The sequence below is a fragment of the Perna viridis genome, chromosome 3, assembly GCF_037379345.1.
Source record: "Perna viridis isolate PV_CMFRI_1.1 ecotype Kerala chromosome 3, ASM3737934v1, whole genome shotgun sequence".
NCBI classification, from domain to species: domain Eukaryota; kingdom Metazoa; phylum Mollusca; class Bivalvia; order Mytilida; family Mytilidae; genus Perna; species Perna viridis.
The window spans coordinates 30,089,927-30,112,986 of NC_142447.1; the positions used below are offsets into that span (position 1 = coordinate 30,089,927).

Consider the following 23,060-nt stretch of genomic DNA (forward strand, 5'->3'; position numbering starts at 1 on the left):
TGCTTTCTTGGACTACATGAAAATAAGTGTTACATCAACAAACCATCATCGGTATTGTTGTTGATGACATACATTATACACTCCTTAAGATAAAAGGTGTCCATATACTTGTGGTCGAATTTGTTTTAGATAAATTGTACATGTATTATGCGGTAAATAATAAGATATGGTGTTTCTAGTACCTGACTAGTGCAGCGTGAGTTGATATACGACTTCGGCGGTACATGTAGCATCATGTTAGATTGGGATTCGTTCTTATATAAGGCTTCATGAAATAGGAATTCCGTCGTAAATCTGTCGTGATAAATTTCACCATTTTGTCATATTTTATCAATTCATCATGGTTTTTCTCGTTCGTATGACCCTGGACAAGGAACGTACTAACAACTCGACGCGTGCTTCTAAGAGAATACAGGATACCTACTTTACCAATAAACCTACCTGAGTGCCACAAAGCCTGAGTATGTTTGTGAATTCAATAGTTAATCCAGCCAAAATATCAGCATTGTTTTGGTGTCACAAACATTTAAGAATATTCTCACTTAGACTTTAGCCATTTTCGAGTTCTGTGGCGCATGCCAAGTCTCCTTGGGAAAGTTGCAGAATTTACATATATGTCAAGATGTTAATTGTAGAGTCCCATTGTCTTTTAGAACGTATTTAAAACATGTTCTATTCATTTTCTTGCCTTGTACTTGAAATTTGTAGTTTTAAACAAGTTTACACAATAATAGTTACAGTGTATCCATCTGCAACATGGGAATCTATTTGTTCAACATGTCATAATTTTCTTCCTCTTTCGTCAACTCCGAACTTAATTTTTTAGCAGGTCGGCGGGTGTTTCTAGAAAGCAGAGGACGCATACCTTACCGGTGGACCTGGTCCATGCTCCCAGTTTTTTGTGGTGTCCGAGTTTATTTACTTTTGTTGCTTTGTACGTATTATTTTGGTTATTTTATGTTCTTTGTGGTGTTGGCTGTTTTCCATGTCTGGTCTTTGTCCCTGGATTACATTCTTTTGATTTCCGCTAGAATCTTGGTTCCCTTGATTACTCTTTCAATAATGTCAAGCTGTGCAACGAAAGGTAAATTTGAAGCGGAAACTTCGTTAGCTTCTCTAGCTTAGTTTTGCTACAGCAACATTTATAATCCTTATCGTCAGTAAATATAATGTACCATAATATAAGGGGAAGTTCAGAAGTAAACGAGGAACAAATCCTATTTTTAAATTGTGTTTAAAAAGCATGTAACAGAATCATTTCATGACGACAGTAACGTTTGAAATTTAAGGTAAGAGCAATTATATTTACCATACTTATGGTAAGAAGGGATAGGAGATAAAAAAATCTTCAATTAAAATTCGAATGGCGTACCTGGGATACGAGATTATTGCTGCTATTTTGGTTTTTGGTTTTAAATTACTATAAATTGAATGTTTTCTTTCAAGCAGTATATATTTAGATAATGTTACAATCCAAATATACAATGAAAAACAAATTTAAAGAGAAATACAAGTAATTAACTTCAGTATTCTGATGTTGCTAGGAATGTTGATAAGGATATTAAATTAAATTGTGCCTTTTCAAAAATTAGGAACATTAGAATTAGTTAAATTACTGCAGTTACCTTTTTTCTATAGTCTAACTATTATAACTTATAGTTTGAAAAAATGCAAAGGCGACCTCTACATTGTCATCAAGTGTTTCATTTTCAGCTTTCCTTTCATTCTCAATCATATTCCAACGAATATTTCAATCATAACACAAGTATTATCTAAATCATTTCTATAAGAAGATCCTAATAAACATCAGTATAATGTAGTTATTTTTTCTCTGTTTCTCATTATCGTCTCATGAAAAATGATACGGGTATCTAAATGTATCCTGTTTTAAAAGGAACCTGCATAATATTTATCGCACAGTAATTTAACACCAATATAGAAACAATTACTTTGTATTCGAGTTGCGCCTTTCAATTCAAATTACAGATGGTTAGCTTTTCTAAGACAAAACATTAATCTTTCGAATGAAATATCTATTTGGCAATAAAATAATTCTCCTTTTCATTGATTTTTTTTTATGAATTTGAAACAGTAGTTGAAATGATTCATGCCTTTTGAACCTGCATTATATATTTTATTTAGATATGGTGTTTTCAGTACCAGATAGATGCAGCAAGAGTTATCCGATATTAGCGGTACATGTAGCATTGTTTTAGGTTAGGATCCGTTGTATAATTTTTTTTCTCAATGAATTAGAGTTCAATGTTTATGACAAGATTTATTAAACGGAGATGTCATCGGAATGAAGGGCAAATAACTAACACCACTATTGTCGATAACAAAGTCCCAATAAAAAATACCCAAAACAATATACGGTCAACAACCTGTGCAACTCGGCGCCAGTCTTTGGTGATCTCGAATTCATGATCTTCTCTTTCGTGTCTGTCAATTATTCTACGCAACGATTGTAAAATTTCATCATTTAAACGAGAATAAGAATGACGATTTGATTTCATGCGATTTCTCCGAAGATTATCAGTTTGAAGCGAATTAAATCTGACATCTCGAGGTGAATGCAAACTGGTACCTTGGGAATCAGTAACAACTGTATCTGCTAATCCATTCTCTAACTGTATTTCATTCTGCAGTTCTTGTGCAATATTATCGAGTGTGAGTTTTAATGACATACTCCGTAGTATTTTTGTTTCTTCTGCGTTTATAAGTGGCGTTGTTGGATCGTTAATGCAAAATAATTGTCTCAGGTTTCCTAGAACAGTGTGCCGCATCCACTGTGGGATTTCCTGGCGATCCGGTCCTCTGTGATGTAAATTTAGCACCAGAACAGTCATGATAACAGATATTGACGTAAGAGACATAACTATTGTCAAATAAACACCTGGAAAATAAAATATCATTTTTTAAAAATCTTATTTGCATCTTACTAAATTTTAAACAACTACAATGTACTTGGAACTTTAATTGCTGTCTTATTTATTTATTAACAAAATCGAAAATTGCCAAGACCTGTTGTTATTGCTATATTCCCCATTTGTAATATTTGTAAATTGAAACCGAACAACAGAGAAATCAGATGATTAGGAAAACATAGTCTGTTAGATGTTACTTTGGTATCAATTTACTATCATACTGTAGATTACTATTGTATTCATTTCGGGTCTTATCAAACTTACTTATTAAAGGAACAAATTCTGAGGTTTCAGGAAGATTTTCGGCAACTGCTAACATAAACACAGAGAAAGCCAACAACACTGTTATTCCTAAAGCAATTTTTTCACCGGAATCAGGAGGCAGACAGAAAACCAGCAATGTCAAAGCTGACATCATAATACATGGGAAAACAACATTGTACATGTAATAAAGTGTTCGTCGTCGGATATGAATGTAGAATGTTACATCTGGAAACGGCTCCGGACAGCACTGATAAAATACAACATTCCTCTGTATGGTTATACTGAGCAGCTCCCATTCTCCATTGACGACGTAGTTATCTAGGTCAACAACTGATGTTCTGTTTAATATATCAACTTGGAATCCATCATACGTCCATGAACCAAATTTAAGTTTACATAATTGCTCATCAAATGGAAAGTATGTAACATCAACTTTACACGAGCTCTGAAGCTTTGCAGGAACTGGCCAGAAGACCTCACCATTTGGTTTTACCATTGCATTGGCAGACATCATGCCGTCTGTGTATTCAGCAGCGCTGTAATCAACAATGTTTTATTTACCAGAAATTATAACGAAAATGCGACAAGTTATATTTGGCACATTAATGTTACCTAATGTTACCTGATGTTGTTATAGAAAATTGAGGATGCTTACGTTACCTGAACACCTAGTTCACATACTGTCAGTTTTTGGTAAAATCTGGAATGCTGATTTAAGGTTTTCGTACGATTTTTGCGTGTTTATTTTTTTTTCTGTCATTGTCTTTATTATTTCTTTTCTTTTTGACCTTTTACTCTCTCATTTCGCTTTGACAGTAGTTGCCCTTGATCTTTTTCCACTAACAAAGCTAAAGAAGCGCAACATTTAAATCTACCTGTAAAAGGAAACCGTCTCTACAGTTTTATTTTAATTAATTAATTAAATATGATTTGTCTCAGAGAAAACAATTTTAAATCTGCTTATCTGTTTAAGAGAGATTTCTAAGTAAGTCATTCATCCGAATTTGATGACAGTGTTTTACCTAAATGCACATTTAACTTAATTTCGATCACAGTAGGGAACATAGAAGACTTTTATATGATTAAATACTGACAATAAAGCTTCAATCTCATTTAAAGAGATTTATCTATTCACACTCTCTATCTGCATATAGAAGAGTTTTCTAAATGTTTTTTTCTTTGGGATAAATTACTGTTGATTTATTTCATTGATTAAATGTCTATATTACAGTAGAAATCTGTCGGCTATGGCTTACATTCTAGTACTTAAAATGGCCAATCAAATCTGCACTAGCTATTTAGCTATCAATCATTGGATATAAATTAATCATGGATAGTCTTTGCTTTTCATGACTGTATCGCTTGTCTTGATAGGTTTGTGATGGATGAATTGTTTCAACAGATTTTGCTACTGATAAAACAAAATAGATGACTTGTAAGTATTTTTAAGATAAACAACTGTAAAACTGTAATACCTAGACTATTTTCTTTTAAAAATCAATACACGTATAGTATCTTTAAAAATATGATAGAAATATCAAGAGTACCTTTGGAAACACTTCCACCAATAATAAAAATAAATCCTAGCGCCATATCATGTCGTATTGCATCAAATAAGATCATTAGCACTAATAAGTAATATCGCGAATCTCGAGCGTTTTTATTGTTTAAAGAAAGTGTGAACAGCAAAAATAAACCACTGTCGACGGTAGAAATGTAATTAAAGCTTTATTAGTCTAGTGATTGTCTTTGGTTTTTTTTAATGTTCATTGTTATTTGTTTTTCGTTTATTTTGGAGCCTTTTACAAATTACTACATGGTATGGGTTTTGCCCATCATTGAAGTTCGTGTGGTGACCTGGAGAAGTTAAATTGTTCGTTGTTTGTCTCTTGGTTGATGAATGTTTCATTGGCATTCATTCAACATCTCCTATTTTTATATTTGATGACAGTAAAAATGTCTTTCATCTCTTTATGTAAATTCAAGGTATAATAAAACAATTCTGTTTGAACTTAACACGATCACTTTATTGGAAACGATCTTGAGGGTTTTCAGCGTTTACAAGCAGTCTCTTTTAAAGACTTGTCTTTGTGTTTTTCTCTAGGAAAATAGTCATATTGGATTTTTTCTTTTGTTTTTGAGTTGTTTGTTATAACATTTTAAGCTTATACAATCTATACTCCTGAGAATGTTCCTACTTACTTGTTGTATAAAACAATATCGGGAAGCCAAATTTTTCCGCATGGTATTCTTAGATTGGTTATATTATTAAATTCTACAGGATTCCATGTTAAAAATTCGTCCATCCACTCCTGAAAATTATCATTTTAATCAATATTGTGTATTTACGGATGAGATTTTCTGTTTTTCCTCTGTGTTTATTTTCAAATATTTATTTTTGCCGAATAAGAAACCATTTCAAACATTTTTTCTTGAAAAGCGAATACATTGGGAGAAGTAATTTTAATATTACCTACAATGACCAAACAGATAGTGAGGTGGATAATTGACATACCTGGTCGAGCCAAACGTTGGTAATAAGAACCTGGTTTTTCTCATCCTAAAAAAGTCAAATTTTAATTTTCGTGGTATTGGAAATCCAGAATTACAAAGTAAAAAAGAAATGACAAAGAAAATCATATAACAGCATAACTAAAACCTTCGTTTTTTTAGTTGTGAATTTATATCAATTTGAACGCTCAATGCAACCGATAATTTTTGTTTTTAACTTTCATTTAATGTTTTACACAAAACAAGTTCCAGAGTTCACGATCTTCGAAAGTAACAGCAGAAAAAGATTCTGTGACAATTTTTTCTGTCATTAACGTCGTGTTTTCGTGACTTGTCTATTGATTTCCTCAGGATTTAATGTTAACCTCAGGAATACCACTATTTATTATAACGTGTTATAGTAATTGACTCCTGTCAAGAACAAAGGCTTTGGCATTTTTTAATGGTTTCATGTTCTGTGATCAGTCCGAAACCTAACTTCCTATAAAATTTCAAATACTTCAAGTTAAGTTTCCAAGGAAGTTGTTTACTGATTATCGACACGCTCCTGTAATGAAGTGAAATGGATCGCATGATGTACAAGACAAAAATATTCGCTTCATGTTTTTTTTAAGGATTTGATTTAAAAAGTGTAAGAATATATACACATTAAGATAGACACTGCCTGTCAACTTACATACTAGACAAAAAAAATAAAAACAACAACAACAAAAAGAAACAAAACAATAATCACTATGGATACTATACTCGGCGTCACATAAATAACATACTGTTAAAATTTGAATAAAAATATTTTCTACGACTTTATTGACACCAACCGTCGTTTAAATTGTCTTAAATGACTTGCTCATTCATTTAGCCAAAAGCTTCTCAAAAACAAGTCGCTTATTAGCTTAAATCATGCGTAACAAATCCTTACGGGAAAATCCCATACTAATATCCGCCATGTTGGTTTTTACGGGACGATTTGTTTACAAACGAAGTTCGTAAGTTCCCGTCGAACTCCGGTGACAATCGTCTGCTTGATCAACTTCTCGGTATTGTACGTTGTTCGCGTAAAATAAATCCGAGATATCCGAAATAACGCCGAAGTGCATTCTGGGTTCTTCGGTTTTTGGACAAACCATTTAAACGTAAACAATATCTCCTAGCAACCCGATCACTGTAAACATGGCCGACTTTTTACAATGTAAATATTGGCACCTAGAATTAAAATCTGACCGGAATTTAACGATTCAATGTTTAGGGAGAAGCCGTTTGGCTAAACGAATGAGCAAGTCATTTAAGACAATTTAAACGACGGTAGGTGTCAATAAAGTCGTAGAAAATATTTTTATTCAAATTTTAACAGTATGTTATTTATGTGACGCCGACTATAATAAAACTCATCAAATGGAACAAGTTGCGTAACCTTGCATATTCAAAACTAAGTAACAAACCATATCAAAAATTTGCGTGAGTGTCAATCCCATTTTTATTTCAACTTTTGTTGTAGCATTCATGACGGGTCTGACAGATTTCTCATATTCCCTAAGAATGTAAGCCATAAGTCGTTGTTCATCTGGAAATGACTGATTCTGTTCCCGATGGACAGTATCCGGAACAGCTGATTTGTGGACGGTGTAGGTCACGTTGTGATGTCCGCTATATCCTAACGGTAACACATCAGTCTGGATTCTGTTACCTGGAAACGATTTAATAAAATGATATTTACCAAAAAAAAAGCTTTTGATTAATTTGTTTAGAAACAGTTTTTTTCGTAATTCTCGTACCTTATTCTAATACAATAGTGTAGTGATTCTTATTTCCTTAGTATTTGAAAAAAAGCGAGAGATAACTAATATAAAACTGCATGTGTATGAACAAAGAACTTGGATCAATTTCTCCTGTTTTAATATTTTGAACATAAAAAATATCTACGAGTTAATGTAAATGCATCATTTATCGATTTTATTTTTGACAAGCTTTCATTTTGAAATTCAGCATTCAATTTCACTATGGGCTACGCACAACATAAATATTTAGCTATGTATGTCGATTCATTTAACAATGTAAGTAGTTCGTATTTTTTTTCAAAAGCACACAAAATCCTTTTTTTTTGTTAAAGTAGATCTACTGTTTTTATTACATACATGTAACGTGATATAATTTAATATCTTATTATGTAATTACATGTAATTTGGCATTACAGTATACATGTACAGAAGTATTTGGGTAATAAATTATAAGCCATACCAAAACTTTAACCAAAATATTTATTAAAGCTTCAAATTCTGACTTAAGCATGCTTATTGGTTAGCAAAATGAAAAACAGCACTCGGTATCAAGGGATATAAAAATGACTTGTTTTTAATCTCATTTTAGTATTATGCAATTTACAACCCTTTTCGACAACTAAAGTAATAAAGAGCACACCCAAGAAATAAACTTCACAAAATAACTACAGTTAATCTACTCTGATATTTGAAATGGGTACAAAAAACGAAGTTCCGACATACAAAACATGCAGCTGAAACCTCTAAAAGCTTGTATTTTTTTTTCAAATCATATCATTATGACGTCAAAAGGTAGTCTTGCGATTTAACTTTAGTCTTCGCGAAATAAACAATATGCACTTGGAAAATTTATGTTATTTTTCAATAGACAAAATTTTTATCATAGCCAATTCTTAAATATTTTGGTAAACGCTGGAAGCAACACAACAAAGCTAAATATAAGTAAGTTTTGAAAATAGTCAAGTGTTAATAAAATCAGTCTTAGTATTTTACATGTCTCCATAAATAGATAGAATATTCTCAGACTTTTATCCACTTTTAGCCGAACAGATGTTCTATCATTTACCTCAAACTTAAAGTAAGCCGATCATTATTAAAATCTTTTGCATTTCTCTATTAATCATTTTTTTTAATATTAGAAAATACTCATTTTTGTCCACTTTGGCTTGCCATAGTTTTGCATTTCTCTATTATTAACTTATTGGTGTTTTTTCACTGTTTAGTTACTGATTTTATAGTCTCTCTATAAATATTTATGCTTTTTGCGAAAACATGCTTTCAATGTGGGGGCAGATAGATATATACAAAGTAGAACTATGTTGGTGATTATGAGTTTAAAACGAAAGTTACTTTGTTTACATAAAAATATTTCCTTTTTCCAAATCTGTAGATTAATCTTTATAGGCATTGAGTTAACCTGCATTTAAAAACTATGCTCAAAGAAAAGTTATTGGATGTTTAATTATCTTCTATTGGTTCATTTAAACTCAAACAATTGCAGAAGAAAATAGAAAATGAGCACAAAACGAAGGTTTACAGGGACACATACTAATATAACAAGGCTTAAGTAGTTCAGTTTACAGATTTTCAAAAATTCAAATGATATTGTGTATTGGTGCCATTTTTGATTCAAAATGGAAACCTTGAAAAAAATCACCAACTAAACATATCAATATTACATTTTGATCTGTGTGGACGAAACATACAGGTTTCGCAACCTAAATGTTCTTCGCTGATTGATTGCTACAGTTTTTTTTTAACTTTATGATCTTGAAAAATACGATCCATCAAAATATGAAATGTTGATTAATGATATGACAACACAAGTAACTGAGTCGTAATTAATTGTCAATTTACGTGGTGTAAAGTTTGACCTATTAAAGCAAAAGTGTACGTTGATTCCAACTACTTTCTCATTTTACTTGAGTCATTGAACGTCAGTATATTCTAGAAGAAAAACGAGAAAAAAAACCTACAAAAAACAAAAAAAGATAAATAAAATGAAATAAAACCAAAAGGGCACTTTTTAGGTAAGATATAAAGGGCTTATTTACATCTTCACATAATAGTTTTGATAAATATAAACCATGTTCACGAAACCGATCATCAGAACTTTAAGAGCAATGGCAGAATTTATTAGTTTCCGAATAAATGAATCGGGTAATTAAAAGTTGTCTTCCTCCTTGATTTCCTCTGGTTGACAGTTTTATATAAGTTAAATAAACTGGAAGCCATAACAACTCTTTTTTTTAGTATTTTTTTTTGTATTTTTTTGGGGGGTGGTGGTGGTGTTCTTGTATTGTATTTGCATAAGAAGCAAGGCTGGAGCAGAATAGAAGTTTCAATTGTTTCAACATGTTTTATACAGAAGAAGAAATATGGATGAAATTCATTAATTAACAAAGACTAATTGAGTTTTACAGTTTAATTTTACCATCGTTACAGGCATAGTTTACAACATTGAGCATACATTTATATAATAAAATTTCATTGTTATGCCAAGGTTGATCACCGATCGCTGTCAATGTCGGCTAATAAATATACACACATAGATAACTGATTGAGTGACATCCACTAGTCAAACAAACAGCTTAAGTATCAAGTTTACACTTTAATACAAGTGAAAGATATTTATTAAATGATGTTATAAGAAACAATATATAAGGACTTGTGGTAAGGTTACAATAGGTGATGACCCAAACCCCCGAAAATTTGCCCACATATGATGGTTATTTTGTTTCTTTGGTTTTTCCAGAGCTGTTCCTGAGGTTTCTGCTTAGTGTTTTCGTGGATAAATTAGCAATTGTAACGAACAACCCTTGAAAGCTGCAGAATATTATGAAGAAATACTCCGAAACGTCCGACGCATAGACAGCTCCTATGAGACCTGTTATCCAGAAAAACCCAGTTACTACGCTTATACGAGAAAACACAGGGACAAATTCAAGAGAGCTTGATTTGCGTAAGTTCCGGGTTTCAAACGACTGTTTAGTAATGACAAACGCCACTGTTAAAAAGCAAGATATATTGATAATAACAGATAAACCGATAGGAATGGAAACAAAGAGAATATTGGCGGGATACCCGGTTGGAAAGCAAACGCGGCCATTGTACTCTAAATCTATCGGTCCATAGAAATCTATAATAACAGACGGAATCAAAAATAGCATAGGTAATGAAAGTCCAAGGGCAGTGAAAAAACCAGTGCGCTGAAGTAAAGGGTTGGAATCTTTAACCATCATCTGTACTAAGTTATGCGTAATATACAGTAGTGCTATTGTCTTGAACGAGAAGACAACCATCCAGAGATAATGAAGAATCACTCCCACAACATAGCAAACTGTCTGTTCATCATTAGCACCTATACCAATCATGAACATGACATTTGTTGTTAGTAAGGATACAGAAATGTTTTCTACATTTGACCCTGGGACAGATTTATGCATGACTGCTTTTCTGTGAACTCTTATAGAAACGATAAGACCTACAACTGATGTCACCATGCCAGAATAGGTTAAAATTGTTTTTGCCAAATTACTTGCTTCTTCGTATGGTTGTCCAATGTTTATACATTTGACGTTTTGCACAATAATTGTGGAATCAAGTGATTCATTTGCAAGCCCGCAGTCAATTAGAAAGATTTGACATTCATGTAGTAAGTAATGCGGTACACGTCTAGAAGTGAATATATTCGATTCTGCCATTTTATTTTTTATATTGACAATAGATTCGTTTTGCGTAATTCTGGTTAGATTAAAGTTAAACGAAAAAGAATCAGTAGGCATATACAATGACTCATTGAGTGTGGTTGAGTTTACCAGAGTTACCTCCCCGTATAGTGTATACAAACGTAATATCCAATGAGCTTTTTCGAAATATGTTGGTATGTCAGACACACCAGATGATGTCGCTGTCCTACTCGATAAACCGTCGACATCTAGACGTAAGGCATATTGTGTATCTGAAGTATTCATTTCAAGCACACTAATTTTGATACTTTTTGTAATGAAAAACCCTGACATGCTGTAGGTGACCAATATTGCAATGCGTTTCGCAAAAAGATTGGTCGGTTTACTATGGGTGGAAAGAACAAACAGAAAAGTGTGCGACATCATAAACCTTGAAAGTAAATAATTTTTTACACAGCTTGCACCAACCTGCAATGTACAAACATTTTTTTATTTAAACAAATAAGCATTCATATATTAGAATCAATTTATAAATGTTTTGAGATTTTAAAACTAAATGAAACGCAATATCTACGTCATAAAAACAATGTTGGCTCAACATAATATTTGCCCGTTTATGAAGGAGGTACAACATATTATTATTTCTCAGTGAACCTTGGATGATCAAGTTGAAATTCAATTTCATTTTAACCATTACTGACATTAACCATAATGAAAATAGCAAAAATATCAACCACAATAGCTTGCATTAAAGTTTGGTTTTAAAAGACAGAAAAACTGATGTATTTGTGTTCCTTATTCATAAATAAAATAAAATACGTATAAGCTCACCATTTCTGCACAGTGCACCGCCTGTGACAATGGAAACAAGACTGACATAGGATGCATAAAATAATAGTCATCAGCGTTGGACTGTAGTTCAGAACCAAGGCATCTCTTAGTGCGGGTCGGTCCACAGAAAGGGTTTTTGAAGAGATTGCTTTCGGAGATAACTGGGTTAACATAGAGATGTCCTGAACAATGTTCCTTGTATGCACTTATTGGTTCATTGTAAAGTGCACAGAACCTGACGATTGAACCTTTAGGAGGAATCATCTCAGATACTACATTGTCATTGTTTGTTAAGTTGTATAATATCTTCAGAAAATCAAGAGATGATATAGAGTTAAACTGAGTGTAGACGTGAAAAGAGACATTATGCATTTCTACTGAAAATGGTTTGTACTTAACAACACCATGACATTCAGTGCAGAATGCGTTCTTGTATACGTAATCATTACTATCTACTACCCATGGACCGTATCTCATTATATCAGCTATTTCACATTTTTGGGCAATTTCTGTGTTTGTATCTGGTGGACAACGAGTAACTACATAAATGCCGATATGCCGTCTAGCGCTTTGAACCGCCGTGTATGGCAGACATTCAGTCGGTGGTATTCTTTTTGAAGCAGAAATGTTTGCATCAACGCAACAGTCATTATATGCGGTACAAGTTTCATCACAATAACAATAGCGGTGGTAAGCAGATAGATTACGTCCAACGAAGTCACAAAGTCCATACTCAAAACAATGACGTGTTTCATAAGAATCTATTTTAAAGTGGGTAAAATTGGTCGTGTTATGAGCATTATAATGATACCGTTTGCTAAGAATATCAGAAGATGCTTTATTGACACCATATACGTCTTCCAGATACTTGTTGACAGTGCTTGTGTTCAGTGATTGATCCTCCTCAGATAAAGAACTAGAAGCAGTGATATTGTTGTTCTTTTGAGAAATTTGACGATTCAACGAAATACCACTGGCATTACTGTCTTCGGCGAGAGATTCATTAACTGAAAAATTTGCCAAAACTGTGCTGGCTGCGTCTGTCCAAGGTGAACCTCTTGTGTTAAATGCACTATTTTTGAAGAAGTTAAGCATCGAAGAAAATATTAACACTGAAACCATTTGATCTAGTTTCAACATCGTGAATGATATTCTTTGATTTATCTCTAATTTTAAAGCAGTCTAAATTTTGCACACGGTTTAATTTTTCCCATAGGATGCCAGGTAGCAGGTGGATAGAAAAAAAAAAAATAGAAAAGCAATAGACGTGCATGGTTATTTACTTCACTAATTAATATATCTGTAAGGCATCGAGAAGCAATTTGACGCTACTTTCTTTCACAACATACTTCGCTCATCACGAATTTGAAAGAAAAGAAAACATTCTGAGACAAAAATAAATATATCTGCTCCGGTCCATAATAGCCGACGTCTTGTGATCACGGAAAAAAATCCCCTATAACTATTATCAATGGAGTGGAGGTCGAGTTTTTGCCACTGGATAACTTTCACACAACCGCTGTACAAACGTATTATACCAAATGTCATGGCCTTATACATTGCTGTTTCCAAAGATACAGTTATTACTAAATTGTTTTAAATATTTCATAAATGTATAAAATCAATATGACATGACGTACGTTGAGAAAATATGACACTATAATCAAAGTCCTATTTTCTTCAATTATCTAACTGCATGTTCAATTCTGAAACATTTGCCCAGATGTGCTTTCTATGCCCGGGGATATACCAAGAACCAATGCCTGCCTTAGACTTCTCACATGTGTGTTCATTGCCTTCATCAGAAAAAGAGAAGATTTTTTCATTGAATAGAAGGAGCTGATTCGTGGTCAAAAGTTTCTATTTAGGAAAACAAAATGAACCCTCCTAGTTTCAAGAAATACACTAGACACACACAAACCCCCCCCCCAAAAAAAAAAAACAAAAAAAAAAAAAAACTAAAATTTAGAGCTTTGTAAGAAGCAGAAGTGTGTAAAAGGTACAATAAGAATAATATGTCCATCATGATAGCAGTTTTTGAAAAAGAGGATTTAGGATCGAGTAGGTGCCTTATCATGAACGTGTAAATTGAACTTGTTATACGCCAACTCTCATTATTATACACAATAACGATGAAAGGAAGATGAAGTAATAACCATACAATGTATTTCTATCTATTACTTTGTGTAAACTATAAGAAACCAACTGTCTATAGTATAGAAACCCTTAGGTGAAATAAAAATAACTTGTATCAATAACGAATCCTATAATTATAGTTAACTTGCACGTAAAGAGCTTCTGATTCTATTGACTAAATTAGATACTCCAGCAATCTGAAATACATGTACATGTACATTTTATTTAAACTTTGTCTTTAAAAAAAAACAGAAACGAACAAGCAAAAAAAAACAAAACAAAATAAAACGAAAACTAAAAACGAAACAAAACAAAACAAAAAAACAAAAAACGGAAACGCAAAATATTTCCCAGTAAGATCTAGATATCAGAAATGCAATATTTATCTGGCCACGTGTGAGTGGTACATTTTTAATAATCTTTGTCTCAAAACCTGTCTCTCAGACAACGTTGGCATGTAAATAAGACGGAATAGTGGCCACTAGCTCCCGCATACTTTAACATCTAAGAAATATAAACAGCATATGCTGGTGAAACTGAAACATGAAAAAGAAAAGAGAAGAGACAGAAAGTCTTCCTTTGGTCTAAAATACAACAGTAAATCAATCAAAATATGTTGAAAGATTTAAATTTGGAGACTTAGTCCATTACAAATGAGAAAACATAAGTAAGGACTTCGGATAACTCTTGCATTGAAAGGATAGAAAAGTTGCTTGGCAAAGAAAAGGTCCACACAAATTCCCCCCAAAAAATCATATTTACTAAAAACATTCATTTTACATAGTTTTAGATATAAGTATGGAAAAAAAATATACAAACAAAACAAAACAAAACAAAAACACAATTTACAATTCTCAGCAGGTTTTGTTACAGGGCGTATAATTGTTTCACCACTATGACATCATTACAATGTACTTATGCCACAAAACATTTTCTTTGTATATATATATTTTACCATGTTATGAACAATACTTATGTAATTACACCACAGTTGATATTTTTAAGCAATATTCATAGCGTAATGCCCCTATATCTTTATTTGGTCTAATTCAAAATCAGTTGGCTTGATATATATTTGTGTATTGAGATTGAGTATTGTTGTCGAGTTTTAGGAAGAGGTCTTGAAACGATGCAAATGATGCTGTTTCAGTAGTCTCTAGTTTCTTGTCCTAATGGACAAATAAAAGGCAGCCTTTCTCTAAATTAACAATTGTTTAATAGAGAAGACATCGATATGTAAAATTCTAGGATCCAACTTCTTTAAAATTCTATACTTCCACTAGATTTTGGATAAGAATTTGGTTCATCTGAATAAAAAAAAACAGATCAGCTTAAGGAGGGCATAATAAGTAGTCTTTGAAATGCCGATAATTTTCAGATAAAATGTTCCTCCAAAAATCGACAAATAATATCGGATATGTCGTCAAGAAGATCTTCTAGTATATTGATCACCTGTTGGTCGGTGTGGTAGTTTTTGTCTTTTTGTTTATTATGGTAAAGTATGTGGAATTATCTAAACATATCTAAAGAATTGTAGTTGAACACGACACGCCTTAATTATTTACGATCTTACATATAACGAGAATAGGTATAGTTGATATATCACAGACAACAACCCAGCCGGGATGAAAATGTCACCCCAAGGTCACACATTGGTCGTCATTGAACGAAGAAGTAACCCTTACACAACAGGGCAGGCTGCAGCTGGCCCCAAAGCATCATTACATACAGGTACAGCGGAAGAGTTGCCCCTATATACTCAAGTAACATAAAATAAAATAAAGGTGAGAACGAAACAAGACATACAGAGGCCAGACATTCTTGACTTGGAACAGGCGCAAAAAAATGCGGCGGGGTTAAAGTATTTTGGTGGGATTACATTGTCAACCCTAATTAAACACGCCTAAAATCAGTTCAAAAAAGCCCGAGTCCCTTGTTGCGACGGAAATGAAGAAACTGAACATAAATTATAAAAATGTACCAACTAGCATTTAATATCTATTTCTTTTTAGTGTTTATAAATAATTGATTTGAACTGCGCTCTTATGTATTTGTATGGAAATTACGTTCAAAGACTTAATTTTTATGCACTGTCGTAAAAACATAAATTTCAGAAAAAAAATGTTTTTTAAAAAAGAAGTTCCTCTTTAATAGCTATAAAGCAATTTCTTGAGAAGAAACTTAATTTGTTTAGATTGCATATCAAGTTAATATTTCTCGATATTAGAACTACATTTAACAAGCCCTTATTGGGTTTACGATATGATTGTGCCGGTAATTTATCTTTTTTCCCTTCTTTATCTGTCGCTTAAAGAAATCTTGTCATCGATTTGCGATAGTAATGGGACAAAGAAAAATTTATGTCGGAAATAAGTCGTGATCCGGACATTGATCAATCCTGATCCAATGAACAAAGTAAATGGCAAGTAAGATTGTTATAGAGTTAACTCGGGAAAACTCCGAACCTATTAACATTTATTTACAACAATTCGTAGGATCCATAAGATAAAAATAATTTTATCAAAACAAGGTGTAAGTAAAGGAGTATAGGTATATGTTCTTTATTTCCCCCATTATCGAAGAGTATTATACAGAGCAACAGACATGCCCAAAAGTTATCAGATAATATAGTCATAATATGTACAAGATTTAAATAGCCTCATAAAACCACTTTACTATAGAATCAAACATTCTTATGTGAACTAGAGAAAGCCGATAAGAACTGTCATTATTTCACATGAGTTAATGTATTAACCATTATTAGTATAGTACCATTATTCCTTCTTATTAGAATACCTGAAATGTTTGTCATTAAAGGGAAGGTAGTATTGTGACATTGAAAATAGTAAGAAATTATTGTTGCTTTTCGCAGGTGATCGGCTTGTTTTCGACGGTTTAACGTTACAAAAAGGTTATATGTTCCCTGTGATTTCATTGTGATGTGCCCTATATTGTCTGTGTTAATAATATCACATTTATATCTTAATCAGAACATTAACATGTCTATATAATTATCATAAATCTGTCGCTGCACGCGGAGTCGTACTAATGATTTCTGAATTCATTAAACAAATTCTCATAACTGTTAAATTGGCATATGTCTGAAAATTGCAGATAAATTGTAACTTATAATCAAAAAGCAGCACATCAAACTTAAGATTCAAGTATATGTTGGAACAAATGCAATCATAACTTAAAAATGTCATTTCCAATATATTTGTTTTCAGATTGATGATTGATTGTTGGGGTTTAACGTCCGAGCAGCAATATCTCAGCTATATTCAGACGATGAACATGAAATGGATGATAAAATGAACATGAAATAAAAAATGGGATGGGACATAAGGATAATATGGTCGACAAATTTTGATTGCCACAAGATGAAAGGGAGGGAGGGGTAGGGTCGGGCAATTTAGCCTCCTGTGGTGGAGCGCAAATGTTCCTACTCCTACCGAATACCACAGCAGGGTTCCTTAACGTGCGAGGAACGTGACATCTTTCCCAACACGGTGCACCACTATGGTTTGTGGTCAGGTTTTTCGTATTATAGCCTGACAATCCCAGCATGCAACACGCCAGGGGTATCCCATTCCCACATCCCAGTTGCTGTGTGGGCAGAGTGCCTAGCCCCCGGCTAGATTTCTGAGCACTATTTAGTAGCCTTTTACGACAAGCTTAGCGCTACTGCAGGCCTATTCTTTTGACAATCGGACCTGCACGGGCCTTAAAAAATTAAAAAAAAAAAAAAAGGCAAACAAACCAATATATAACACAACAAAAATTAACTATTCGAACAATAAATTTAGTATGATGCATTTGATAAAACTGGTGGATAATAAAAAAAAATCAAAGACTGAAGTTCCATTAATATGAATACTCTTTCGTAACCGTGATGATCCGACTGTTTTCAATCAAAACAACTGTTTACCAGGAACCGGATTAAACAACTGGTAATGTATATGAACTATATAGTCAATTTAATGAGCCCCTGTGTTTGAATCGGAAATTGTGCAATATTACATAAATTCAATGCTAACCGATCATTTCATCTTTTAATGTAAATTTCCCATTCTCATACAAGCAATATATAAACAAAGACATGGGTATGATATATTTTTAAAAGAGGTACATTTTAGCGATCTTTGGGTCGCTTATGATATTAATAAAAAAACAAAAAACAACAACAACAACAAAAACAAAAACGGATTATGAACCAGATTAAACAACTGACAATGAATATTTATAGATATTGGGGCCCTGCTAATTATATGACCTATATAGTCTTTAAACGAGCCCATAAGCCAGAATCGGAAACTGGGTAATGTTCAATTCTAACAGATCATTTCATATGAACTTCCTGTTCTCATACGACCAAGAAACACACGTAAAACACACTAGTATGATATTTAAGAGGTACATTTTTATCTCGTATGAAGCAAGAACTATGATGATTTGGCGGTGAAGACGGCATGACGTGAAGTATAAATATAAAATTATGCAAATCATATGCGAATACAAAGTACTGAAATTACGAGTTCAATATTAGCGACTCAATCATTTCTACGTGAAAAAAGGCAATTTAAATTACGTAGAAATTCTTCAAAAGTTGACTTAGTATGACAGAACTATAATCGGATAAAATACGCATAAGATACAAGGAAAATAAAAACATTTAAGTTTGGTCGAAAACGAACGGAAAAAAAATACCAATTCAGTTAACATATAAAATAAAATGGGGTCTAAACAACGTTTGTTTTTCAAAGAGCGGTAGCAGATATCCTAGCAAATCTAACCATCTATAAACCTTCAACCATTTGCTCATAGTTCCAAAACGGCAAGATTAAAAACAAGCAAATCAGAATCACAGAATAACTTCTAAGATTCCCCTGTAAGATAAAACGTGTATTGTAACGTTACCGTATGAACAGTTGCAAACTTTTAACGGACTTATTTCATCATTTAATTTTCTGACCCCGAATTATATCAGATTTTATTCATCAAAATATCAAAATTTGCAGTATTTTCAAAACATCCAAACAAAACTGAGGCTTCATTCCTTGTACTACATACGGAAAAAACCTCTCAGTAATGGATTCGACTTCCTATTCCGATAGTTTTGGATACTTCTTGTATACAATTTACATCTGGATTTAGATCTTCATATATATTAAATTCAAATGCAGCTGATGACAGGTTATTCCTTGAAACACGTGTACAGCATATCGACATTTGCAATATAAATGATCGGTATTTTCTGTATTTATTGAAAAAGGCTTCGTACGTTGTTAGTTATTTCAACCCCGTCTCTTTTTTCGTGGATTTGTCCCTTGATTTACAAATTTCTTATTTCGATTTGATAATAAATGTCATTGGTTCTACTTTATTATTATATTCTTATAAATTGAATTGTAAATATTAGACACTTCTTCAGACTGACAATTTCGAAAGTCGAGAAAGTTTGTAATTTTATTATCTTATCCGTCATATATAATCTAGATGAAATTTAGGAGTAATTGAATGAGTCAGATCACCTAGGACTGATAAGGTTTCGTTCGGTCGATATGTTTGCTTAATTACTATATAAAGATAGGGAGGAGGCTATAATTCGAGTAATCTGTCTGCTTTGTAAGATAAATATCCTAAGATTATGCAACTTGATCTGTAAGCATCATGATGGATAGATTGCAAACAACTTTTGACAGCTTTAAGGTGTCATGAAGCCTGGTAAGTATTAGTGTAAGTGGAAACAAATTTAAAAAGCTTTTGAAATTGCTAGAGGATTTCTGGTACGTTACATAATATTATAGGCAATGTTTTATTTACATAATAAACATTTAAGATAAGTTTTAAAAGGAAGTAGTAAATAAATACGTCACAAGAAATCAGATTTAAGGAGCCTTTAGGCTTCTTTTATTGTTCAAAGTATCCCATTACGAAGGAGGCCAATTCAACATTCACCTGTCAAGCATAATGGCTCAAAGCATTTTAAGGAAGTAGACCTAGGGTAAGGGACACAAATCTAACAAATCACTGGAACGTTTGCAATCAGCATTTTACACCAATCTCGTGTAAGCATCAAAGTAACATGGACTGATTTCACTCTGTTTCAAATGAAAGCTTGATAGGCTTTGGTGAAATTGATACAAACATATCACTGATTTCAAGAGTTAGTTCCCTTACCCTAGCTCTACCGCCTTTAAGTACATATGTAATGTACGGGTGATGAAACAAAGATCTCAATGTCTACAAGTATGTGTAATCCTCTGGTGTTAGGTTATTGCATTCATATTGTTTGGACTGTATTCAAGTTCACGGTGAAAAAAATCTATGAAGAAGAGTCTGTTGGATAAAATGAGAAGAACTTGTTGATTTTTTGTGCTTACTTCGTTTGACATCTGTGTTTGTATTTCTACAGTGATACACATTGCTGGCAAAGAAACTACTGTTCTGCTTTCATATTTTTACAAAAGTGTCACGGTCGCAAGCCTTCTGCATGTGTATGTAGTAGATGAAAAGTTTGCTATTACAAAAATTAAAAACCTAATTCCAAATTCCGTGACCGCGCCCCTCAAATATTGAATCCCTTATAAATTTTAGTCTGGTGTTTTTTTTCCAACTGTTATGACTTTTGAACAAATATGTATTTGTAAGTTGTTACTAAAATTATCATTACATTATATTCAAAATATATGTTTATATATGGAAAAGAATATCGCATTAAAGGCAATTTATTTTCAAAACATATGAAAATTAAAATAAAAAGATTTATCTTTATTGAATATGCATTTCTGAGACACAAATCATTGTTTTGGGTTATTTTTTGTGCTCTGTTTCATAACTTCCATCACAACATGCTGTCTTATGTACTTTCAAGATAAATAATTACACGTATAATTATAATTTCGACCATATTCCTTATTAAGCATTTTCGATTATAACTATATGTCTGTACAAAACATAGTTTGCTTTTTTTAAATAAAACGTCTTATTATTGAATTGTTTAATTGTTAATAACAAACATCTAGCAGCTTTATTTCAGATCAATCCAAGTAGAGTATATAAAAATCCCATGTTCAAAAATATTTTTAATTTTCCGAATTTGAGAATTTCTTTGCCAAAAAGAGCTTTCATATTTAATTGTTCAAGTGACTGGCTGAATGCTTTAGGATCATATCACCAGTCGATCTTATTATTAAAAAAAAAAAAACACGCACGAAGCTATTTGAATAGAGAAACCATGAACTATACAAGTATCGATGATTGCATGGAGAGGTGAACTGTACAACTGTTTTTCACATTTCATTAGATAAGGAAAGCAAGTTCTCTGTATTAAATCATCAAGTAAAGATTCTACAAATATTTCATACTTGTTATATGTTGTAATTGTCATTAAAATTTGGCTTGAAATTAACAGCAGACTGATAGGAAAGCTGTGTTTAATACTTAATCAGGTTTGGATAACTCTAAAAATAAGTTAAAAAATAGTTACCAAATATGTTATAAGTATTTCATGTGTATAGAATTCTAGATTTATTCAACATAAAGGAAGAACACCCAAATAAGTGATAATAACAAATTTAAAAAAACTCAACAAATGACAGATTCATATACAATGTTATGTTACTATCTGGTGTAATCGTGACAGTGTATTTTTTTTCAGCAATTGCATGTGCTAAGATAATATCGGTACTGAATATAGATTTCTGTATTCGTACATATTGATTAAGCAATATCATACCTGTTAGTCGATATAGGTATTATGAGAGCAGAAGTGTAAAGAAACGTATTCATTTTTTAGTTTTTTTAAGTTAGAGTGTACCATGCTCGTTAGTTTTCCGTCTTTTGTTTGGTATTCACCAATGCAATGGAAGTATTTTAATGTGAATGTTTCCAACTACAAAGAATCTATATTTAACAAGGTACTACTTACCCAATACAGTGTACCGCAGAATCAACAATACATTTGCCATTTGGCTAATGTGGTCCATGTCTTAGTGAAGTGTCAAAAGATGGTATGATGTATTCTCATATCCCCTCCTAGCACCTTGTTTAACTTCCGGAATTTGATGCGGTTTATTCACGTCATGTTGTATTCTTGTGAAATCCCTCTCTAATCAACTTTGTCATCGAATCTATAATTGCTTTTATATTCACAACTGTGTCCATAGAGGGAGTTATCTACGAAGCATTTCCGAAAATCTAGAAATCATTACATTTAATAAACTTGATGATATTTCTTAAAAAACTGATTCCCTACCACGTGTCTATCAACACTAAAATCTTCTCTACACTGCAGAAAATCAATATCCATTTATATTCTTTAAAAACGTTTCATACATACTTTTGTACATAGTTATGTTAGACAAACAATCAATCATTACTTATTAGTTTTAATAACGATTTAACGCTAATTAGACATACTTGTTTTCTGTTCTATTTAAAACAAAATGACGAACAAGACCTGAGAACAATGCTTTGGAATAATGGCAGACAGAAATGTGTGAATGTGGTATTTTATTGTATTTAGCTTCATTATAATGTAAAGCATAAATTTGCACGGATAGTTGTCGGATGAATAAAACAATATCGATATAAATTCATGATATCGTAAATTATTTGGTATAATATTAATGAAATATTTTATTTAAAGTGAACTTGTGAATATATACACAGCGAAGCTAAAATGTCGAAACGTTTACTTTCAAAATTGAAGTCTACCAAAACAAATTGATATAACCTATATATATTCTCTAGTACCAGGGCAGATACGATTTAATTCTATTTACTAGTGCAAAAAATGTTAAGCCAATTATAAACTTACACCCTCAAAAAAACGGATTATTTCAATCACCACAGTTTCATTATTATCAGTTCATAGATCTCTTGATTGTGTGAAATACTGTTTCAAATGAGCAAAATAGGCATGG

At 32.4% G+C, this 23,060-nt stretch overlaps 2 protein-coding genes across 2 annotated transcripts; both read right to left on the minus strand.

Moving 5' to 3' along the window:
* Nucleotides 1-1,844: 1,844 nt before the first annotated feature.
* Nucleotides 1,845-22,457, minus strand: LOC148621810 (neuronal acetylcholine receptor subunit alpha-10-like). The gene is made up of 6 exons (XM_088576549.1): nt 22,064-22,457; nt 7,142-7,386; nt 5,707-5,751; nt 5,394-5,503; nt 3,192-3,727; nt 1,845-2,896 (listed from the first exon to the last, which is right to left on the minus strand). The coding sequence occupies exons 1-6, from the start codon at nt 22,119-22,121 to the stop codon at nt 2,295-2,297; spliced, it is 1,596 nt and encodes a 531-aa protein (XP_088432675.1). The 5' UTR covers nt 22,122-22,457; the 3' UTR covers nt 1,845-2,294.
* LOC148621811 (cadherin EGF LAG seven-pass G-type receptor 1-like) lies at nt 9,822-11,451 on the minus strand. The gene has a single exon (XM_088573847.1). It carries the CDS (start codon nt 11,449-11,451, stop codon nt 10,207-10,209), a length of 1,245 nt encoding a protein of 414 aa, XP_088429973.1. The 3' UTR covers nt 9,822-10,206.
* Nucleotides 22,458-23,060: the final 603 nt, after the last annotated feature.